The sequence below is a fragment of the Callionymus lyra genome, chromosome 7 (assembly GCF_982586985.1).
Source record: "Callionymus lyra chromosome 7, fCalLyr1.hap1.1, whole genome shotgun sequence".
NCBI classification, from domain to species: domain Eukaryota; kingdom Metazoa; phylum Chordata; class Actinopteri; order Syngnathiformes; family Callionymidae; genus Callionymus; species Callionymus lyra.
The window spans coordinates 22,589,937-22,614,505 of NC_141824.1; the positions used below are offsets into that span (position 1 = coordinate 22,589,937).

Sequence of the window (24,569 nt, forward strand, 5' to 3'; positions counted from 1 at the left end):
TGGGGCTCACCGGAAGTGAACACGCTGAACCGGAAAACGTACTTTAACGCGAGACTTGCGTTCGAGATTTGCTGTGCCCGGGTGCGTTCATTCATCCCGTCGAGGTAACGTCGTTTACTTATCTTGCTTCTTGCTTTTATTTGCATTATTTCTGGTTTATATACGGATATTCGCTTTCGTGGTGACATTAAGTTGAAGTTTTAGAAAAAAACAACAAGTTAAATGTTGAGCAGTTAGCTTTAATTCTGTAAATGCTAAGTCGTGTTAGCAAGGGTTAGCTCGATTCCCATCGTACTGCTGCCTATTCATAGAAATGTATTATTTCCCAGAAAGCCACATTTTACCAAATAACCATTTCCGTGTTCCTTACAGAAGAATGTCATATAATAAATAACAGTATTCATAAAGTAATCGGTTGCAGAAACCGTCTTAATAGAATTATATAAAAATCCAGACCATTTAATGCCAATGCATTTGAAAACCAGACCTTTTAGAGCAGAAACAAATCTTTGTTGGTGCAAGAAAAAACGTACAGTCTATTATTTATTATTTAAATAATTTACCAACTAAAATCGAGGAGTCCTATAATTCTGTCACTCAATGTATGGAAATCCGTTGCCTGTAGTTCGAGGACTACTGTTCTAAAGTATTCTATTTTTGTCTTTTTTGACAGGTTTAACGATGACTACCCCAGAAGTGCGACTGAACCACACCATCTACATAAACAACCTGAATGAGAAAATCAAAAAAGATGGTATGTTCAATGTCCCTTGTTAATAATATGTCTAACAAAGAGCCACCACGTTAATAGACCTGTTTGTTGTCTGCAGAGTTGAAGAAGTCGCTGTACGCCATCTTCTCGCAGTTTGGCCAGATCTTGGACATCTTGGTGGCCAGGAGTTTGAAGATGAAGGGTCAGGCTTTTGTGGTATTCAAGGAGGTTAATAGTGCATCGAATGCCTTGAGGTCTATGCAGGGGTTTCCTTTCTATGACAAACCGATGGTGCGTACCACTCTAAGATATTAGACAAATAATAGACGCCAAGATTGTCTGGTCAAACTGTTATTTCCTCTGTACAGCGGATTCAATATGCCAAACAAGACTCGGACCTCATTGCTAAAATGAAAGGTACGTTTGTCGAGCGTGAACGTAAGAAGGAAAAGCGGGTGAAGCCCCCCAAACCAGAGGGATCAAAGAAGGGAGCGGCGATGGGAGTTCCTGGAGCCATGGCTGTGAGTGACTATTTCGATTTTATTATATTTTTGTTGGTCAAAGAATGAAGAGAACAAACCAATATGTATATGTTGCAAGTAAAATTAAGCTTTCTCGTTGATTTGGCAATACAGTTACTCACAATTTGATACTGTGACTATATATTGAAAGTATATCACTATCTATAAAATTTATATTGCAAGAGATTTCATTACCGATCTGTCACAACGTGACTTGTTTTTTCTTCAGTCACGTATATTGTGAAAACATTGTGTGTATATATTCCAAAACTTTTTACAACTTGTAAAAAAACTAATAAAATGTCTTGTTCGGACAGTCTTACTGAAAAGTACGTAGCTGAATAACATGCAAATTAAATTAAATATTATCCACGTTTAGTATATAACCAGTTATGTGGAGTCGTGTTCACCCATCCAGTACCTGGTAAAGAAAATTAAATCTGCACACTTTAAAGTGGTCGACATTACTGAAATGTTTTATGTAGAGAAGGACTATGCTTTGAGTCTGAACAATGAGAAGTAACTTTGTGTAAACTTCGGCCCATCTTACTTCTTTCTTAACAAGAAAAGAAGGTGAAAATTTAAGGAAGTCCTGTTTGTATTCACAGTGATGGCATTTCAGATTTGTAGTGTTCTGTATTGCATGTTCTTCTGCCATCTGTCTCCTGGAAGTTGGTCCACACCTTAGAGTGGTAACTCGCGGGTGGAACTATGGTTTGTTTTTAGGTTTGTCATGTTTTCGCTATTATTGTATCTTCCATCTTCATCACGACCCCCATTGACGGGATTGGCGCCCCCACAAACGGAACAGGACTGATTAAGTACCTACTGTGTTGTGATCCCTCTCGTAATAAACAGTCAATGCACTGATGTATAAATATTTTATTACAGCAATGCATTGAAATATTTGTTTTTTTCTTCACGCTGAGTAAAAAAAATGCCTTGTTTATTCCTGTTGAACATGAAGCTTTACTTTACAGGGGATGCCCCCTATGAGCCAGGCCCCTCGCATGATGCATATGCCGGGTCAGCCTCCTTACATGCCCCCTCCTGGCATGATGCCGCCCCCTGGAATGGCTCCTGGCCAGATGCCCCCTGGCGCCATGTCTGGTCAAATGATGCCTGGGCAGATGCCCCAGCAGGTATTGTGTCTAATATAGGAGGCTTCTGCTGTGGTCACGATATTCATTACTGAGTGTTTTTTCTTTTTTTTTCTTCAGGTCTCAGAGAATCCACCGAATCACATTCTTTTCCTCACCAACCTGCCAGAAGAGACCAACGAAATCATGCTGTCTATGCTCTTCAACCAGTCAGTACAGCTTTTGTTGTTCTATGTTATACTGTTGATTTTTCATATTTTCAGCCTTGGCTTAAGATGCTGTAGCTGCACCAGTAAACTTTAAAAAAATAATAATGTGAATTTGTGTCTCTAGGTTCCCTGGCTTCAAAGAGGTGCGTCTGGTTCCTGGTCGACACGACATCGCCTTCGTGGAGTTCGATAATGAAGTGCAGTCCAGTGCCGCGCGGGATTCACTACAAGGTTTTAAGATCACGCAAACGAACGCAATGAAGATCTCGTTTGCCAAAAAGTAACTTTTTTCGGCGAAAGCTTCTCGTCGCAAATGGGCGTCAATGACTAGGACATGGTCTTTTGTGTTTTTATTTTTGCTACTGGACCACATGTAAGTACAATTGCACCGACGTTTAGTTTTTTTAGGTTTCTTTCTGTAATAAAACATGAAAGCATTGCACCCAGGGTCTGTTCACTCAGACATTGTACCTGGAGCCTTTTCTTTTCTTTTTAAATAAAGGGACATTGTGATTTCCACTTAAAGTTTTTCCTTCTCAGACGTTCTAAAAATTGTTAAATGCTTGACACTGTCACTTAAAATTAGTTTTCTTAGATTTCCAATAACACTTGGCTAACAAGGCAGCCAGAGGCACATTACAAATACTCAAACTTTTTTGTTTCCCAAGCCTTTCTACACTTCTCCATTTGGCCCTGAGAAAGCGCTGACCTCAGCCACCAGGGCACAACATCTGAGCGAGGGTGGCTGGATGGTGGCTTCGTGCCAAGTGCCTTTTCACTCACCAACACACTGATCTCTGTTGGAGAGTGACGGCAGCTTATGCAGATTTTGTGTGGGAAGTTTGCCACAGATCAAAGTCGGAGATATTCATTTGTGTATGACTTTGAACTACCGCCCATGTGCACGCTCGTAATGCCAATATGCACGGATACATCTTGAACAATGGTTCCCAAACAAAACCAATGCAAGTAAGGGGAGGTGGGGACATTTGATTCCTTTACTTAAATGGAAATATTTTATTCTTTAGTTTAAAACTAGATAAGGCACTCTAACTTGAATTATAATGGGATCAATAAAGTTTTACCTTTTAAAACTGCTTACCAGGATGAGAATTTGCAAAAAAAAACTTCAAAGGCTTAAACCACCTGCATATGAGGTATCTTTATATTTCAAATCGAAATCGTGGACTAGCTTTCGACTGTAAATGTGGCCTCACTTATACATGTGACCGATAGATGGCGTTAAACTCTAAACTTGTGCTCAATACAGACTTCAGTGTTCACTTCATCACGTGAGCGCCGCAGAGCTCTCGTATGTGCGATTATTTGAGATGCTTATTTTCCATGCCTTTATTAATTCAGCACACATTTGAGGGTCTGCGTTCTTCTATATGCTAATCCCAGACCCCCCTCCTCAAGGGGCCTCTGTTCGGCTCCGGGGTCACCCTAGAGCACCGGCCTGCGGAAACAGCAGCGGTTGTCAGGGAGAAGCATGTGTTTCCACGTGTGTAGCTTCACTGTACTTGTGTCTTAAAACTGAGCTCATGCAAGAACTGCTTGTTTCCATCATTGGGTCTAAAAAACAGGATGGGTTCAAATCCCTTCTTGAGCGCTTGATAGAGAGATCAACTACTTTGGAGACTTTTTGTTAATCTTTGTTTATCTTCCCTTTAGTTGCTCGGATGCTGACCAGGTTTAACTTCCTCTAAAGGACAGCAGTTCTAGCTGAATCCTGTCTGTCGCCTCTATTCCGTCATTGAACGTGTATTTTCCTATTTTACCTAAAGAGCAGGAGCTCTTACCTACGATGCAAATCCCTACAGACACTACACATATGATCACATGAATGATCCTCACCTACATATAATATAAAAACATACACGCAGCGGGCCAGAAGAACCCTTTATTCCTGCAATGCATGCTGGGATGCTAAAATAATTAATTAAATGAATCAAAACATTCTTCTGATATGGTTAAACCTTATTTTTTCATTTGTGGGATATCAATATAGTATTGATATTTTTACTATAGAAAAAAAGCCACATTTTAATAATTAACCCTTGTGTTATCTCAGTGTCAAGGTGACCCGATGGTTTTAAAAAAACTAATTTGTTTGTAGTATCCCTTGTGTTATCTCAGGGTCAAGGTGACCCGATGGTCTGAAAACAAATGTGTTTGTGGTATCTCTTGTGTTGTCTTTGGGTCAAGGTGAACGACCTCCCTGACTTTCAGAACTAAATATGCATTTGGCGAGGTCGTTCATCACCGGGTCACCTTGACCCCTGAGATAATACAAGGGTTAGGGTTAGACAATGCAATTAATCGGACACAAGTTCCCATTATTTTGAACTTTTTTGGAATATGTTTTGTTAGCTGTGAGCATATTTGCCTACTTTTAGTTGGTTCAAATAAAATCGGTATTTGACTATAGAATTTGGTTCTGATAAGGTTCCTGCAATCAACTTGTCAGAAAGATGCAATTCTGGTCTCAAACTAAATGTTAATATATTAAACTTCCATTCAAGTTACATCTTCTGTGGAGAAACCATCCCTGGAAACCCTCTCAACCATGGACACTCTTCAAAGGTTTCACAGTGAAAAGGAGAAAGTGAAGAATGTTAATTGAATTTGAAATGTATTTGTTGGTCAACAAACACATGCACATGGAGCCAACATCCAGGCACAGGAAGGGTGCAAAATGAGATAATAAAGGGAAGAACTTCTGGGAACGGCCCGGACAAGAGGAGCTGAAAGACGGATATTCCCTGCCCGAGGACACACCCCTCCACTTTCTCTCTCTCTCTCTCCCTCTCTCTTCCTCTCCCTCTCATTGTTTCCCACACTCTTGTGTCGCCGCCGGGCTCCGGATCCAGTTGACGCACCAGAGACGCGCGCCGTTCCTGGACACGCAGCTCCCCACTCCACGCGCACTCACTTGCCTTAAGAGATCCAACCAGGAGGACCATGTGGGACTATCTTCCAGATCCAGAGCCGAGGAGAGAGTGAGCTAATGGGGATGAGAGTTCAAGTCAAGTCACACTAAAGCCTCTTAACGCAGGACTGGAGGCAGGAAAACAAGCCTAAGAGTGCTGGTGTCAGTGGGACCGGGATCAGGTGCGAGTGGGGGTGGGTGGGGAAAAAAAAACAGGGGGGTCTGTGTCGCTTCTGGAGGCGATGAAGTGGAGTTAAACTGAGAAGGAAGAGAGAGGGGGGGTGTGGACGCATCGATCGCCGGTGCTCGACTCTCTTTTCTTTGGGGATGGAGGAGTCCAGCGCGCGGAGGAGACACCGGCTCGGAACCAGAGGCGCGCATCTCACCTGGCGGCCGGGGATGAGGGCGCACCTGCACCTGCAGCACACCTTCATTCTTCTCTTCGCGCTCTCCATTCAGCCGCAGGTAAGCAGCACCCGATTAACTATCTATTTATGGCAAATCCCCCCCCAGCCAACCCCAAGCCCACCCCAGGTGGGCTTTTAACTTTTTACAGCTGCGTCCAATGACTTTATGTCACACTTGGTTGTGTCTTCTTTGTGCTGCTGGGCCCGGCTCCCAGCGTGGCTCTGTGCCCACCTGTTGTTCCAGCCCTCTGGTGCCATTTAAGTCGAGCGGCTCCACTAATCCCGCTGTAACGGCACCACCTCACGGTCCACCAGGGATTACGAGTGGGAAAAGACCAGTCAGGGTTTACAGCTGTAAACATCCCATTTTTTAGTGCATCAATGAAACATTCACTCGGTCACACCTGCTGGTTTTTACATCTGTGAGACAGTTTCTGTTTCATCCCCCCATAATTTATCTCATCCATTTATCTCATTCAATAATCTTCATTTTATTTGTCAATCTTTCCATTCACCATCAGCTGTCGGCTGTCATGAAGTCAGACTCCCACAGGTTTTTTTTCTGTGTGTGGTCACATCTGTGATTGTGTGTTTTTTTTCTTTCTCCAAACCTCACATTCAACAACATCTGTGGGTTGGGTGTGCAGGAGCCCGGGGCCACAGCCTCATAAACTCCTGGGCGTGTGAATTTTTCAAAGGTCCGGGCAGCTCTTTGCACCTCGACAACCTCTGCTCAGCTGAGGAACAACACGCTCCTCCACTCCCTCTGCTCTCCCACTGCACTGCAGTTCCACCACTCAAGAGTTGTTGGCCTCTCTGTGTTCAACACACCCGGAGGCGACGTCGACTTTTTCGAGGTGTCTTCATGATCGTTCATGAGTTTGTGCTATGATTCTGTAGAGGCGACACTTTGGAGATTTCTCTTGGTTTCCCATTTTCTAAAAGAGCTTTAAGAAGTGTAGATTTGAGCGTTTAATCTTCGACTTCAACTCAATAATTCCAATTTCATGCATCTTTTACTCTCATTTTAGTTCGCTCTTGTACCAAACTCTAAATACCACAATTTCATCCAATACTGATAGACTAGGTAAGAAGCACAAGATGAATTTTTAACCATAGCAAATTTTTGTTCTAGCACAGACCCCCTCAATGAGGATTACTAGTTTTCTCTCATTCCTCTGTTGGGTCTGCTCTATTAGTTGAGCCTTCACTAACGAAAAAATTAAATTGAATATTGCATGTATTTATGTCAATTTAAAAACCTTTTCTTAAACCAAAAAGTACACAGTACTATATATATATAAATATATATTTAAAAAAATCAATTGAACACATTTTTAATTGATTATTTTATAAAATGTAATCCTTTTGTGACTGTATCTACTTTCAGGAAATAAACTGTATTTTCAATCCCACAGTTTTACATTACGCCCTGCAACGCATCTCATGGCTCTGTTTCTTTAAGAGTCTTTACAGACAGTCGATGACATCACTCGAGCTGGCGAGTTCCCACGTAATTTAAGATGCATCCAGTGGTTAGTTTTGCCTGTCAGGCTTAACATTAACCGAACCCCAGGAGACATTATAGCTAAGAGAAAACTGTTTAAAATAAATGATTTTCCTCTATAATTGAAGGTGAATAATTATTCGTTCAACTAAATGCTACAACTATACCGGCTGCAGTTATTCTCACCTGTAATGTTACATCATGTTTGCACACACTGACGTCAGACTACATCTAAAGTGGTCTACCTGAGCAAATCTTCTGTTTAAGGGTCCATGCTTTCACCATCTCGAACAAGCAATTTCAGGAGTAGTTAATTTGATTAGTTTTTTAATGAGGACAGCTGCGTTCATAAGCAGGCGTGTGAATATTCAGCCGTTCACCTGGTGGAACCTTCACTCTTCTGAGGAGCAGTTGCAGATGAGGAATTCGTTTTGGATTATTATTATAATGTTAAGAGCCTTTTATCTCGTTTTTTTTTTTTTACCGTAACTTCAAAACTTTTTACCCATAATGCTACTCTAAAGCAATCACACACAAGGGGCCAAAATGTTGGTCAAATAAATGTTATATTTACCAAACTGTACAAACAAGGATGATGAGGCTAATTTCAAAATTGACTTTATTATGCTTCCTCGTTTTTCTTCTTTTATTTGATGGTTGAAACCTGTAATCTCTATTCCTTATCTTATCTTAAACATAAATGTACTTTGAATTTGAGCCGACCATCCAGATGGCCATATAAAATGACTTGGCGTGCTGGATTTGGCCCCGAGGCCTTGAGTTCAATTTGCTAGTGCTTTAAAGGTTTTGATTCTCTTACAAGGCTCTTCACTGATGCTGCTCATGGTCCCACCTCCAATAAGAGCAAGTATAAAAGCGTATCATTTGACTTCATAAAACACAACCTTCAATTGATGCATCATGTGACTCTAGGGGTGAGGTCTCTAAACAGAGTTGGTTGACAAAGAATGTTGAAGCTGGAGGAAGGTCAGGATGAGGAGAGATGTGGAGGAGGCTGACTTGCTACAGCAGCCCCTGATGGGAAATGAAACTTTTCTTTTCACTGTTCAACATTCCAGGATTCAAAGATTTAGTTGTGCTTCAGTTGAGCAACACGTGTTTGTCCAAGAATCAGTGTTTCAGGAAATGAGCTCCATCATCCCTTAAAGCTTAAAGTGCAACTCGTGTCCAACTCCGACTCTCCTGCATTTTTCAAACATTGAATCTTCTTCTCCAAGATGCAGTGAGTCTCTCATCATGACCATGTTTTTAAACTTGTTTCTTTATAAAGTTATGAAGTCTGGCGAACGAGAGGTTACAAGAGTACATTATGATTGATTCCTCCAGCCAGCTGTAGGCACACCCGGCTTTGTTTATACAACGAGTCCCTTGGTGGTGGAGATTTCTGGGATTAATGACCGAGCTGACACACCTAAATGTTTGACCAATCACAGCAGAGTGGGTGTGGTTATAGTAAACAAGATTCAATCTCCAGACAGTGTTTTCAGTGGGCGGGGCTTAAGTACATTATCTAATGTAAATATTTAAATGAAAATAGAGTTTTGTACAAACAGACACATACTGATGATACAATAGAGTCCAACATCTATTTGAGACACACTTAAATCAACACACACATTTGTGTACATTTGTGGATGTTATTGTGTTAGTTAAAGAATCGCCTCCTTCAACATAAACATCGCAATTACTCAGTTATTTAGGTCATGTTTATTTTTGGGCGCCATATTTCTCCCGCTCACATCGTCTCGACTGTTGAACCTCAAAAAAAAAAAAAAAAGAAAAAAAAGAAAGTGTCAGTGATGATTATCTTCGCCGACTAGTGAGAGTCTCAATTTGTGTCCTGTAACGAGGGGGTCCCGGGATGGTCCGGGGTCCCTGGGCTCTCTCTTGTCTCTCTCTCTCTCTCTCTCTCTCTCTCTCTCTCTGGCCGGACCTGAGCGCTGAAACGTCGGTATGTGGGGAATGGAGAGAAAGAGGAGGAAGAAAGGAGGATGTGGAGTGATGAGAGCCACTGTATCTCCACCCGCCGTTTGATGTAGATGAGTTCACCCTCTTGCCCCCCGCTCATCCCACGAGGGGAGTCGCTAGGGTTGGGGGGGGCTCGGTAACAATGGAGGGTCTGAGGCTGGGATGGTTTAAAAAGCTTGATTTATGTTTATATAATTAGTTTGTTCTGATGTATTTATCGCCGCAGTTTAATCAAAGCGAGAGTGTCTTCATCAGAAGTCATTAACAGCCATTGTTACCCCCCCGTCTGCCCCCCTGCACACACTCAAACACATGCACGCACACACCTGACCCCACTGCTCTCAGGGGGTCTTGTTAACTCCAGTGTGTGTGGAAGGGATTGTGACTGTCTCCCCTCCACCCATCTCTAACCAGGGACAAGAAAGGGGGGAGGCAGATGAAAAGGTGACGGACAACAATGCAGAAAAAAAAGAGGTGATAGTCAAAGAAGCAGAAATGACAAGAGAGTAGTAGATTGTTCCTGGATAAAGAAGGGTGGAGGAGGAAGAGGAGGAGAGTGTGAGGCAGGTTCCCACCGTCATCCTTCCCCCCCTGGGAAGAGCGGGTGAAGGAGGGAGTGGTAGTACAGAAGAAGGAGTCAGGAGGAGGTAAACAGGATTACGTTGCACTATTATCACCCATTCAATAGAAGGTTAAATCAGATGATGGGAAATGTTGCTACAAATGGATGATTCAATGGCTCCCCGGGGATGAATGTGAGCCAGTCCAAATAAAATGCTGGTAAAAATACAACATTAATAAATAATAAAGTGTTCATTCACTCCCACGAACATCCTCTTGCGTGTTTGTGATTCCCACACTGAAGATTTGTTGAGTCACTCTAGATTGCTGTTTGGTCTTCGACGGCAAAACACTCATCTGAACCCAAGAATGATTATTATTCCGTTTGCTGTGGGTGTCGACCTGTTGGGAGTGAAGGAAGCTCCGGTGTTGACACAAACCAAAAGCTAAGATCCTGCTTGTTTAAATATTTTTAAAAAATAAAAGTAGAGGCTTCCGGCAAAAACACAGAGCTGCATTAAAGAGTTAAGGCTCTATGTTGTTCCGGTGGATCTGGACCCAAACGTGGGTATCACTGCCAAAATAAAATAAAATGATCATTCACTCATACAATCACACATTGATAGGAGTAGGCTGTGACGCAGCATGCCAAACTTGAGGGTCTGCGATTCAGCAGCATTCTGTGTGATGTTCATGAAGACGAGAATATTTCTAGTGAAATATTAATGTCAATACCAGGCCCATTGTCTCTCGGATAGGGATGGATATCGTTCCAGTGGTAATCTGGTACTTCTGAGCAGTGCTGCTGCTGAAACGGTGCCAGAAACAACGTTTAACACACAGTTTAACATGTGGAAAACACAACAAACGTTGTAGAAAATCATTCATTTTATAAATCAGAATAAGCATTTTTGTAAAATCAAAATTATGGAAGTAGAAATTCACTTTTATTTTGTACCGATTACAGTGCGTGAAGGTGATCACTGTTGAAGTTCTCCTAACCCTTGTGTTATCTCAGGCTCAAACAAATGTTTCAGGTATCCCTTGTGTGGTGTCTGGGTGAAGAAATGCATATGCAGTGGTGGAGGTCTTTCACCTTGACCCAGAGGCAACACAAGGGATACCCCAGACACATTTGTTTTCGGGCAACCGGGTCATCGGAACCCACAGGCAACACAAGGTATACCTCAAACACATTTGTTTTCAGGCCTCTAGGTCATCATGACCAATAAACAACACGAGGGATACCTCAAACACATTTGTTTTATGGCTTCAGGTCACCTTGAGCCAGAGGCAAGACAAGGGATACCTCAAAATCATTTGTTTTCAGGCCACCGGGTCATCTTGACCCAGAAGCAACACAAGGGTTACCTCAAAGACGTTTGTTTTCGGGTCATTTTGACCCTAAGATAACACAATTAATGTCTGTAATTTCTAAAACAAAGATCAGGGACAATGGAACCATAATGAAGTACCGCAATCTGTGTTGCTGTTTGAAATAATACTTACTACCCCTCACTTCAGAACCTGTTCCACCGTGGTACCCATCCCTCATCCTGGGAATGGCCTAAGAACCCCCCCCCCCAACTGGGCATTTCATGAACAGCTTCAAACAGCTTCAAACAGAAACCACCAAAATGTCCGAAAACCCTCGGGCAAAATCGAATCCAATCTTTCTGTCTGTTTCACACTTTATTCCCTTCACTTAAGAACAAGAGCTGGAGATACTTCTATAACATGGACCGGACATTCATTCCTGACCTTGCTTTAGACAATATACAAATGATGATGTGATATCTAGTTTCTGTTCTAGTGGTTTGGACTCACCATCCTTCTTCTTCTTCTTCTTCTTCTCCTCCAGGGCGTGAGTGCCGCCGGGATGTTCGAGCTTCAGATAAGACACTTCCAGAACCCGAGCGGGTTTCTTCAGAGCGGAGACTGCTGCGACCTTCAGGTCGGCCAGCACTGCTCGTCGAGAGACCCTTGTGACACTTTTTTCCGAGCGTGTCTGAAGGAGTACCAGGCTCGCGTCGCACCGACCGGCGCCTGCACCTTCGGGTCCGGCTCCACGGCGGTCCTCGGGGGGAACTCCCAATCGCTCCGCCACCGGGTCCACGACAGAGGAGGACCCGGGGAGGAAGACGGACTCATTGTCATTCCCTTCATATACGCCTGGCCGGTAAGTACAAGGGCAGAGCTGGTTATCAGTGTGGTCTCCATGGAAACAGGTGAAGCTAGAAATGTAACAATGTGAGGCTTAAGAGGAATCACAATGACCCACCGCTTTCTCCTTCAGCCACTCACACCCCTTCAATTTCCTCTTCAGTTTGACCTGGTAAAGTGCTGCCGGGCTTGTCCAGAGTTGCTAGAAACCACCTCTTTCTTGGCTGAGCAGCACAAGAAACTAACTTTTTGAAAAGCTTATAGTCGTTTTTTTAAACCCCCAATGCACCAAATCTGATACTTTTGCAAAGTCGCCGATTGAATTTCAATTAGACTTTCGCGATTTATGAGCCAAACTATGCTGCCAACTGAAAGTGTACAGCTGGTACTGACATATGCACACAATATAGCAGTTCACATAATGATTCTTATCGTCTCGTTTACGGGGATTAGATGTTGTCGAGCATGGCTTTTTTTTAACCAGCTGTTGTGTATTTTTGTACATTGTGTACAGTGTACGTCACTCCTTTTTCAAGATAAACATTTTGTTCAGCTTAAGCATCAATTGGTGGCTCAGATGTCAAATATTGAGTTCAATCCGCCATTTTTCTCTGTGAAAAGTTTAACTGATTTAAAAAAAATACTTATTCTGCTTAAATGGAGGCGCATAGTTTGTGATTTACGCAAAAAAAAAAACGTAAAAATGTCACTAACCCTAACACCTTGGGGAGTCACGCGCTGTTCCGCTTTTTAGTGAAAACGTAGAAAGTAATTCACAAAAATTGTTAGAAAGGGTTTTAAAATGTTTACTTAAGTTACTGCTAACTTGATTTTCTGGAACTCCTGTTGTGCTATCAGTGTTATCTTGCCCTTTAAAGGATATACTTTATTGAATATTGTTTTGATTGTTAAAGCGCTTTGTGACCCTGGTCTGGAAAAGCGCTATACAAATAACAATTACTTACTTACTTACTTACTAACTATTGTGTAGAAATATTGACTTTGTTGGTGATATTGAAGGAACCGGTTGATGTGTAATTGTGATTACATGGCTGCAGTGATTGTCGAGAGAAAGAGACATTGCATCAATGAAAGACGGCTTTAGTGTCGAACTGTCAGTGTTTGGTGTGTGTGTGTGTGTGTGTGTTGAAGCATTTAAACTGTGAGGAATGCTGGGAAACCACAAACAATAGAGTTAAAGACAGATGCTGAATTAAATTTCAATCAAGGGCCACGAAGGGCCCCTAGGTCAGACTCTGCACAGTTAGCACCTCCAGTTCAATGAATCTACATTTAATGGAATTCAAGTCAATCCAGGAACCAAACACAGGGAGTATAAGAATATTTTTGGAAGGATTCTTTTCTGCTGGAATGTTTTTTGTTTTTTTTATCTCAGGTAGTTTGAGATCCTGGGGGGGAATGTTGCTGCTTCTTCACATTTATGTGAGCTGGCTCTGACAGTTCAGAATGCCTCTGGGAGTCCACCTGTGTTAAATGTTCTGGGTCTATCAAACCTGGAGGACCTCCATCAGTAGATCAGAGAACCTGCAGAGCGTATATTTATTAGTGTATTCACTCTGCTTTTTATCCATTTTTGCATTTCATTTATGGTATTTTCAAGGTATTTGAGCTTCCTGACCGTGTCACCTTCAACTGTCTAATTGTTCTTTGTTATTTTAGAAGCTATGTCACCTATTTTTTTGGAACAGCTATTATAAGATTTACTGGCCCTAAATCTGGTGACAGTGATTTGTTGCAACCCGGGGCTACATGCATGTATTAATGTGGCCCTCATGAGGTCAGATATCATGTAAGAACTAACCTTTTATTTTGCATTTCTTTCTATTATTCAATAATAATAAGACTATAGGGATTTTATTTTAGGACTTTTTCGCCTCCGCTTTTGTAATTTCTTTCAGTTTTTATGGCCCCTTTAAAAAATATATATTTATAAAGTAATTAAAAAAAAAGATATTCGGAAAAGAATCACGTTAAATACAATAACAATACAAATATTCAGCTTGAATTTAATACTGAATTTTATATTTTTCCCTCCACTGTATAGAACGTGGCCCCTGAGGGAATGTATTCCTCTTCCCCTTGCTTTAGTAGTTCTGTTGTTCCTGCTTGATCCCTTATAATGAAATAACTCTGATCGGTGTTTCTGTTTTTGTGTTTCTTACTTTTGTTGTATTAGGTTGTAATAATGTTTCTATTAAGCTTTGTGAAGCTCGTGGGGTCCCCTGTTCTTTTTAATTTAGGCACGGTGGATGACTAACACAACTCTCACATATCCCCACTGAGCTCTTCACACACGCAACAACACACACACACTCACACACACACACACACACACACACTCACACACACACACACACACACACACACACACACACACACACACAAGACTGCGGAGTTGTATTTCTTCCTGATTTTTATCGGAGCATTTAGCAGCTCGACTCAGTGTCCCAGAGCTAATTATCTCCCCTTATCTCAGTTTGTTTTTGTGTGTTTGTGTGTGTGCTGAGTGCCCGTCGTCCATGTCACACTTCCGTCTTCCGCACTGAGCGTCATGCTCGTTCGGATGATTGACAGGTGCAAGTGTGAGAAAGTTTGCCGTCAGAAAACCTACCTGGATCGGTTTCAGGGCCGGGCTTCAGGGGAGAGCCGACACTCACGGTAGCAGTGAGAGTGTGTGTGAGCTGAAAGACCCGCTTTATCTGGTTGGGGGTTAAGGAGGAGGAGGGTTGGTTGCCAGGGCAGTGATCCCCCCCACCCCCCACCACTACCCCCCTGCCCCAGGTGAAGGGATGAACAGGTGAGTGTACTCTTTATGAGGAAAGGTGAGCTCTTCCTGTCCCAATGTTCGCTCCTCATTCTTTCTCTAACTAATCTCTTCAGGGAAATACGTGTATGACCACAAACTGACTCACTGTGTGAGTGTGTGTGAGTGTGTGTGTGTGTGTGTGTGTGTGTTTTTCATTGTTTGTTGTCAGTATACTGAGGATAATCCGTGAGTCTGTGATTGCTCCGGTCGAATCTCCTCCTCCTCGTCTCACTTTACACTTTTTTGGAGTCTTGATGAAGAGACTTTAAAACAAATCACACAACAAAGATGTTTGAAATAAAACAGATGCTTTTTAAAGTCTTTTGTTGGGGATGTGATGAGTCTGTGGTTCAGAAAGATGGATTTCCTGTAATATTGATTGTAGAAAGACAAAGGAAACGTTAATCAAACATTAATTACAAACAAACAAAAGCACATGAATCCATAAAAATATGGAAGAATGAATTAAAATGAGGAGAAATTTGTTGTTACAAATTAAAACCATAAATCAAGTCATAAATCATCTCTATAAAAACTTGTAACTATTTAATTTATTAGGAATAATTTAAAGACAATTGTAAAAACGAATAAGGGGGAAATAAATCTTTATTATATATGATCAATATCAATATTTATTTTGGATGATATATATTCATAATAAAGGGTAATGTATATAAAAAATGGACAAACGTTTGACAATTTTAATACCACTTTGTATCACATTAAGATCACATTTTTAAAACTGCTGTAAATGTTATTAAAAGATTGAAAGCCTTTAATGTAAATGAGTCCCGGAAATGTAAGTAATTAAGTAAGAAATTAGTATTTATAGAGCGTTTTAAAATGTTTACTTTATGCCATGACCAAGGTTTGGACATCACAAGGATCTGATGAATGAAAGTCAAGGGACCACATGTGGCCCTTGGACCACACTTTTTTTTTCTCATCTGAAGAGTTTGTTCTGATAACGACAAATAATCTGAAATGTAAGACATGGAAACAAGTTCTTCAGGCTCGGTTCTACTCGGGTTTACCCCGTAATTACATGACGTAATGACATTACAGCCCAGAACATGGTTCTGATTGAATTACACACGACGAACCTCCACAAATCCCGTGTTTTGATTAAAAACTTTCTCTTCTAATACTCTTTAAAACTCAGTGTCTCATTTCAATTTACGTTCTTCTAATCTTTTAATCCAATCTAACTTTTTAATGTGGCTGGAGAATCACTTAAAAACTCACAGACAGACTTGGGGGAGACTCTTTGGGAAGCAATCAGTTCTGGAGCTCTGCTGCTCCTGTTCAACCTTTGTTAGCTTGTAATTATGCTTTATAATGTTTTCCCAGGTCACTTTTCCACTGTTGATTTATATCTTATTAGAAGGTCCTTCTTCTCTAAATACCATTGTGGTCTTATCTACCTCTGAGCAAGTCGGTGTTTGGTATTAAACTGTCTGTGTTTGTTGTTGTGTGTTTGTGTAACTATACTTCTTCTATGTTTTCCTTTTTGTAGATGAGTTTACACAGTCATTCCTGGTCAGTGTTTATTTGCCAGATTGGATGTGAAAAATGTCGCTTGTGTCCGTCATCTATCTGTCTCTCTATCTCTATCTCTATCTCTCTTTCTGTCCATCATTCTGTCGTCACTCTCTGTCCTCCCGTCTCGACACGTAAACGTGTTTTGTAAATCTTTCCCGGGAGATGACTGAGTTCAACATGCAAAGTTCCGAGGACATGCAAATATGCCGAGCGGCCGTCCGTCTCCTCGACTGTCCTGCCCACTTTTCCTGAATGTTTCGCAGACAACTGAATCAAATGACATCCTGGCATTCAGATAAGATCATCGGCTGTCAGGATTAGTTAGCTTCACGGGTCCTCACTGTCCGTTTTACTGCGGGAAATTAAAAATAGAAGTTATAAAAATGATGCCAGAAGGGGGTTGTGGTTATCAAATAAAAACCAGTAACCTTTATAAAAAAATGGTGGAGAGTGAAGATCTGATTCTATATCTGTGAATTAAACCTCCTGAATGACTTCAACTTCACAGCTCATTTCTTCAGCTATTTTTTCTGCAATAATGCTGGATCAATCACGTCCATTCTTGTGGCGTCACATCCAAAATGTAACAAGTTGTGACGACAGTCCTATCACAGAATGTACCCCACCTTCCGATGACATGCCGACCATTTTCTTCGCTCCACAGACACTTTTTTTACTGCCTTTTTACTGGGGCGCAGCTGCCTCCGAGTGTTTCATCTAATACCAAAAATTCTCGATCCGATTGTTTCCCCGCCACTCCAGAACCTTTGAAGGCTGTGTGAACCCTCGTTACATTCCGTTGATACTTTTGATCTCCGACGGGAAGTCGCGTCCCTCGTTGACGTTATGAAGTTGTGGACAGTCATGTGTTACTTTTCACTCTTCATTAGTGGTTTCTGGGGGAGAAAGTGTGGCAGAGAACACAGTTTCATTGACGATGTCGGATCAGTTCTTAAATGTTCTTTGGACATGTTTTACCTATTGGTTACTTCCTTTGTGTGATCTTAGAGTTAGTAAGTAAGTAAGTAAGTCATTTATATTTGTAGAGTCCCATGAATCCTTTTTATAAACTTAACCTTCACCACTTCATAATTATTATTTTATAGCTTATGTTCTGTTACCAGGTTAGCGATTAGCAAGTGTGATTATTTTTTGTTTGAATTTATTACAATATCTAAAAACATCTGCCATCAGTTGTTATCTTTGTTCTGGGTAAACATTGTGTCAGTGTGTGACCTAAGGCTGCTTTTTCTTCAGTTTGTTTACACTATTCTAAAATAGTATGGGCTTAAACAAGGTATTCTGCCAAGGAATAAAAATGACAATACTTCTTTGACAGCGTAGTATCTTGACCACTAGACTTAAACTTCCTTTTATTGTCATTGGACAGAAAACACAACCGTGACACTGGCAACGAAATTTCGTTGCTTGGCAACCGGTAAAGAAAGCACAGTACTGAATTTTGAGGTAGTTACTGTAAACAATTGGGGGAAAAAAAAGAATGTATATAAATATAAATAAAAGTAGTGCAGATAAACTTTAAATTTAATATGTAAACTGTAAACAAATATAAACACAATGAAAAAGAAGAACACTAGTCTGTTTGTATACAACTTCTAAAACATTAAATACCAATAAAAACACACTTTTTGTCACCACGAGCAGGTGAAAGTTGATTCGTTTTTTAAAGATTTAATTGTATAGTGTGTTTTCATAAAGTCTAGATTCCTATTCTTTTGTACAAGTTCTGAACGTGTGCAAGCAGCAGCAGCGATTAGAAGCCATACAAGTGACTAAATCGTCATAAATACAACAGGATCTTATCATCAACGTTTCCTGAAAAGTTTCTTAGAAACGTTTAAAAAAAGAAAAGGATAATTTTGCTATCGGACGGATAAAACATGACGAGTACAGAAGAATATCAGGGAGTGACGGGCTGTGGAGATGACAAAATTCAACACACCCTGAGCTGAAGAATGGACTGAAAAGTTCTTTATCAGGGCCTGAGATCTGTGATCCTTCATGTGTTACCTATTTTTATTTAATATTCATGTAGCTCCATCTCATGATATCATTAAAACATGAACGATTGCTCTCCTATTAGCAATGAAACTGATCGAAGAGACTTGATACGCTGGTCTGAAGCGAGTAGAGTTTGCATTCCTGGTCTGTGGGAGCCGATCAGACCAAGTCATTGGAGGGAAACGAGAAAAGAAGGACACATAGTTGAAGCTTTCTCCCTCTCCTGAGTCTCTCTTTCACTCTGTCGTTTGTGCGCTCCTCTCTTTTGTCCCTTAATTGACTCTCCTACGCTGCTTCACATACCTCCGTGTACGCCGATACTCTAACACACACACACACACACAAACACACAAAGATCACATTTTCAGGAACAACTCACACACAAAGGGGGTTAATCCCCTCAGGATTTTGGGGCTTGTGTTTTTTGAGATAAGTTAATAACTGGGGGGCAAACATCTCAAGGGAAACATGTTTTAATGATTTCATTTGTGTGCAAATTGGATTGAGATGGGAAGAGTCTTTGTAAGGCTGGAAAAACAAGGCGTGATTGGCTGAATAACACTTTTTGTCAGTGAGTGTCTGAACACTGGCAGATAAACATGCACATAATTGCGATCACTATTTTATCTGTCGACGCTATTGATCTGTAGTCGGTCCTTCCTTCGACCTCCCGTCATCTCTCGCCCACACCGACTCCCCTCCTCGGCTATTCTGCCTGTCAACCTTTTGTTTGCGCCTCTGCCCCGAGGTGATGTTCGGCTCCGTCTCCCTGGACTCTCACTGAGCAGGAGCCATAAATCCTCCCTTTTTTCACATGCCAGATGTTCCACACAAGTGACCGCAAACATCTAGAGTTAACGGTCATGAATCACACAGTTCAAATTAAGCCGACATACTTCTGTGTCTGCTTTAAGTTGCAGCTCAATCGCCCGTCAAAAACATCCACGGCATTCAATATATCGTCGACCAGATGTGTTCCGGCTAATGTCACAGAATTCATCAACAGATTTCACCAAACAAGGACAACTTCCACACAAACCACGGGAATTCCAAAAGAATCTGGTTTATATCTAGAACGAGGACGGAGGGACTTGGCGACAGGATTGTTACGGCATTTTGTGTGGTCCACTCAGTCATTTATGACAGCTTTTATTCCTGACAATGAAAACAATATGATGCAAAAGAAATGTTTCACAACAACACACACGTGTATTAGAGATACCAGTGCACCATTTATAATGAAACACTTTCAGGTTGTGTGTCTGAAGGTTTACTGGCAAATCATTTGTTTTCATTCCTGATCTATTGTCTCGAATGGTCAGGTTTGAAAATCTGAAATTGTCAACTTACAGCAACTTGAATGGTAGCCAGTTGTTCTGCAGTGAAATTATCTGAGAAACTTTTCTAAATAATGATGGTACACGTTTCTGGAACTCTGATTTAGCATTTGAGACTCATATCTTTTTAGAATCTTTAATAAAGTTGGTACGATTAACAGCTCATGACATCATCTTTCCCACCGTTAAACAGACAAGATATGTTCCAGTATAAATTACAAAACATTCAACGCTTTCTTGTCTCAAGATCTACAATAAACTGTATATTTAGTTTTCAATTCAAGATAGTTTTACCTCGTAATGGACGCTGCTAGCTCTGTTGTGGACACGTTAAGCTAAGCTAGCAAATGTAGCAATCAGTTTCCATTTGTTGTGGTTTAACATGGAGGTAAGTTTATTCTTAACAGACACTTTCTAACTACCAAACAGAGCAAATTAATCATGTCTGAAACTTGCCTACTGGAGACCTGTTCTCCCGTAGGGGTTTGATTGATGTAACTTGCTATCTTTGATGCAACATATGGAAACAGCCTATGTAGTAACTGATACATTTTAACACTGAAAGGCAGTGTAAGTACAGTATATTATAATTATAACACATAAAAGTGTGTATCAAGGTCATGATCTTATAAGGAAATAAATGAAAATCTTGCAAACATTTACAATGATTTCTGTATTTATACCTTTCCTTGTTAAAAATGATTTAAAAATGAAGGTTTTATATCTATAGTGATAGAAGCATATAGAATATAATATAACGTACCATATAGAAGCATTATTTAATTTACAATACTCCATCTACCGGTGAATACTTTTCTAAAATGACCCTAGAATGACCGTTCTCATAATAATCTTATCGGCAGAGCTCCCGCGGCACTGACACTGCTCACCTCTTCTTCTAAACGTCTCTGTTACGACCCATAACTCTCTTCGGAATGAAGCTCTTTTATTGTCTTGGGAATCAAGTTTATAAAGATGCATCCCATAAAATCCAGAGACGGATGTCCAGCTGTCCTGGCCCTTCCTTTTTTATCGAGTTTTATCTGCTCCCGACTTGATTCATGATGTCAAGTTTAACGTGGACGCACCAAATAACTCTCACTTTTCATTTTATTTGACGTAAAGTTTCAGTACAAATGTGAAGAATATGCTTCAGTAGTAAAAGTGTTTCCATCAAGCTGAGCTTGAATGTTAGAAAATGATCGTTGCTTTTCTTTTAAAAGGGATTATTAGTAATGTTTAAGACACTCAGACATGACTAGACGAGGTAATTTCCTGCGGATGTTGGAGACACAGCAAAAGGTAGGGGGGTCAAGAGGGTGGAGGGAAAGTCTGGATCAGTACAGGGGGATGTCGGGGAGGAGGGGCCGCTTGTTGAGAAAGTTTAGATTAATGAGCAAAAGGGTAAAGTTGGTGTAAACTCCACAGCGAAGAGTGGCAGGAAGCGTGAGCCAGATTAGGAGGGCTGGGTGGGCGTGGGGGTTGGATGATGTCATCGTGGGGCTCAGGTGTTTGGGGTGTTTACAAGGAGGTGGTGCCTCGTAACGACTCGGTCATATTGTTGAGAGGTTGAACAGGGAGGACAGGATGGAGATTTGGGGCAGGGCGACATGGAGGACGGGGGCCACATCGTGTCAAGAGGCCTCTGTTGTTCCACCATGTTTGAAGTCGTTGCATAGTTGGAGCCAATTAACCCTCCAGGAATGTAACCGTCAGACAGCGGGAGAGGGTGGAGGCTCCGGGGTCAGTCCAGCTCCAGGAACAGTCACTCCAGCAGTGCATGCACCGCACCTGACTCTCACTCCAGTTTTATTCCTAAAGAATACTCTATATAAAGAAAGAAAAGATCCGACGAAGTTATTTTATATATCATTTCAGTAAAACATTTTTTGGGTAAACGGTGGTACGTTTAAACTAAAGCAGATTCTTCTTTTGACTGCTAACCGGGGAACAAGACGTTAGCCAGAAGACAAAACTCATCATATTTGAAAGTCTTTTTCCATCTATAGATTTCACTAGTTGTCTCCTCTCGTTCTCGAAAAAAAAACGTTGAATCCTTATCTGTACCTTGACTTTTGAACAATAATTAGGCCATAAAATGTTAACCCTTGTGTTGTCTCTGGGTCAAACGACCTCCACCACTGAATATGTATTTATGGAAGCCAAGTAGGTTGTTCACCTTGACACAGAGACAACACAAGGGATAACTTAAACACCTTTGTTTTCGGGCCTTTGGGTCATCTTGTCCCTGAGATTACACAAATGTTAAGACTTTTCAAGACCTTTTAAGATCGCAGGAAATGGAGCTAAAATTTGAGTAACATTGTTTATGTTGCATAACACATGTGAAATTACACATCATATCAAATGTTTTTTTTAAATATAGTTTTTGAAAGATACTGTAATAAATTAAACATGTATTTAAGCATTCATATAGTCCTTATTAAAAACATGAAAACTTTCTACTTAAATCTTCTGCTAGACCAGGGTCACAAAGCGCTTCAACGATCAAAAACAATACACAGTTAGAATATTTTCTATAAAAGTTCAAGACACATAAGACAAACATATGAGTCCCAGAAAATCAGCGAAAAGCCTTAACAAATAAAAATGTCTTAAGATGTTTCTTGAGGGAGTCAGTAGATCATCAAATACAGAGGGAGAGGAAGATCGTTCCAAAGCTTAGGAGCAACAGTCTGGAAGGATTTCTCTCCTCTGGTCCTGAACCGTGTTCAGGAACCATCAGTAGATTCTGATCCACAGACTTAAGAGCCCGAGCTGGGGTGTAAGGCTGGATCAGATCATTGATGTAAGCAGAAGATTTAATCTCCAGAAAAACAAAGTGTTTTCAGTTGGCGGGGCTTAAGCACATTTTCTAATCTATATATATTATGAAAATATAGCTTTGTACAAACAGACACATACTGATGATACAGTAGAGGTCCAAGATCTATTTAAGATGCACTTAAATCAACATATTAGTTGACCTTTAGGTCAACAGAAGAAGTATCTTTAAAAGTGTGTTGCAAGTGTGTTCTCCTCCACCCTGGGGAAGTAGAAGATAAAAGTGAAGTGGGCGGACGGAGATGAGAAGCAGTATCATGCCAATTAAATCCAGAATGAAAGAAAAACAGTCAGTTAAGACGGGCACAGACATGTAATTATGAAGACGGGTCATGGACGGCAGCACACTGGGGGGAACCTTTCCTCAGCCACTGGCATGTGTGTGCGTTTGCTTCAGAGGGGCCGGAGATGGAAACCTTTGAATAACGTCTTCGGTGACTTTTAAAGAATTTGATTTGTCTACTATAAAGTCATTTCTCTCTTGATCCAAGAACATTGATTTTTTTTTTTTTTACTTCCCGTCTCTTCACATGGAGTCGATCAATAGACCGTCATCATGTCCAGGAGAATTTGCTTATTTTTCCTCAGTGAGGTGGAAAAACAATCCGCCGTTTCAGACGCCGCTCGCTTATGAATTGATATAAACATATCGCGTGCAGCAGGAATAATAATGACTGTGGTGACGTGCAGCACCGGTTTAAATCGCAGGTGAGTGGATAGCTGTCTAAAGCGGACGCTCGCTGCCATGGCAACCATGTGAGTGTGTTTGCACATGTGTGCGTCGGTAATTACTCTGGCCTCCTGGTGTCCAGGGCCAGATACAATAGAGTACGAATCATGAAACATTGTTTGAAGTGTCGACTGTTGAATTAATTGACTCTGACGTGAACGCCGAGCATTTATAATCGTCAATTACGACCAGCGACGCCTTAATGAGCCGACAGATGTTTCCTGCTGTTGTGGAGTTCTGGTCGCACTCGTGGAACTGATGCAATTTTCTTTGGTCATTCAAACATGATCGGCGGTGATACAGTGATGTGGAAGCTCTTGACTACAGCTCGTGCTGAGCAAAAAGCTCTGTTTCTAAAGCAGGTGTTTGTACCTGCACGCTCATGTTTAAATGGTTAAGATAGTGTTTAAGATAAGATAAGGAACATAGATTATGGATGTCAACGGTTAAAGAATCTGAATAACGGATGGAAACTAAGAGACATATGAGAAAAGTAAGAGTGTCCAAGTACGAAGTATCGCAATCATACTACTACTTCCTTTAGTATAGTACAGTACAGTTTGGTTAATACATATTTTGTTCTGCCTGTTTGCTACCATGCTAAAATGAATTAAGCCCTTTTAATTAATAAAATTGAATTCAACATTTCCCTTTAGCAAACCTTGGCAAAGTGTGGCCCTTTGACTGTATTCATCCGGCCCTCAAGAGGTCAGAGTAGAATATTGACGTTTTTTTTCCGACAGCTAACAATTTTATTTTGTGTTTATTATTTTTCTTTATTTTTTTGTGTCAGATTTTTTTCTCCCTTTTGTGAAAATGTCTTGCCCCTCCAAATAAATGGAGAAAATGTTCAGATCATATTTAGAGGAAAATGTTATTTTTCTGTCAGTTTCTTTTACACTAAAGGTTTATAAATATGTTTTTCCATAGCTAGGTTTATTTTATGTTGATATTTCTTTCTTTACTTCTCTTACTTGCTTTGCTTTTTCAATAATATTTCAGCTTTTCACTCCCTTTTGGATTGATGGCCCCTCACAATAGTCACAGTATATAATATAGCCCCACAGGAAATTGTACTGCACACCCCTGCCCTTTAGCATAGAGAGTGGTCCTGAAACTACCTTCGTCCAATTTTAGATATAAAACCAACTGCTGTCTGTTGGACA

General features: G+C 40.9%; 2 protein-coding genes across 4 annotated transcripts in view; both read left to right on the forward strand.

The window, feature by feature from the left end:
- Positions 1–63: 63 nt before the first annotated feature.
- snrpa (small nuclear ribonucleoprotein polypeptide A) lies at positions 64–3,042 on the forward strand. Of its 2 annotated transcripts, none has more exons than XM_087796306.1 (7): positions 64–104; positions 674–754; positions 831–1,003; positions 1,081–1,233; positions 2,214–2,375; positions 2,454–2,542; positions 2,667–3,042. In XM_087796306.1, exons 2-7 carry the CDS (start codon positions 682–684, stop codon positions 2,824–2,826), a joined length of 810 nt encoding a protein of 269 aa, XP_087652432.1. In that variant the 5' UTR covers positions 64–104; positions 674–681; the 3' UTR covers positions 2,827–3,042. The 2 variants fall into 2 exon arrangements, with proteins under 2 accessions (XP_087652432.1, XP_087652433.1); XM_087796307.1 differs by having other exon boundaries at positions 2,235–2,375.
- Positions 3,043–5,713: 2,671 nt separating this feature from the next.
- Positions 5,714–24,569, forward strand: part of LOC148075686 (uncharacterized) — a 48,246-nt gene continuing 29,390 nt past the window's right edge. For both annotated transcript variants that reach the window (XM_087796308.1, XM_087796309.1), the window contains exons 1-2: positions 5,714–5,939; positions 11,800–12,117. In XM_087796308.1, the coding sequence (XP_087652434.1) occupies positions 5,802–5,939; positions 11,800–12,117 (456 nt within the window). In that variant the 5' untranslated portion in view covers positions 5,714–5,801. The remainder of the gene's footprint in view (positions 5,940–11,799; positions 12,118–24,569) is intronic.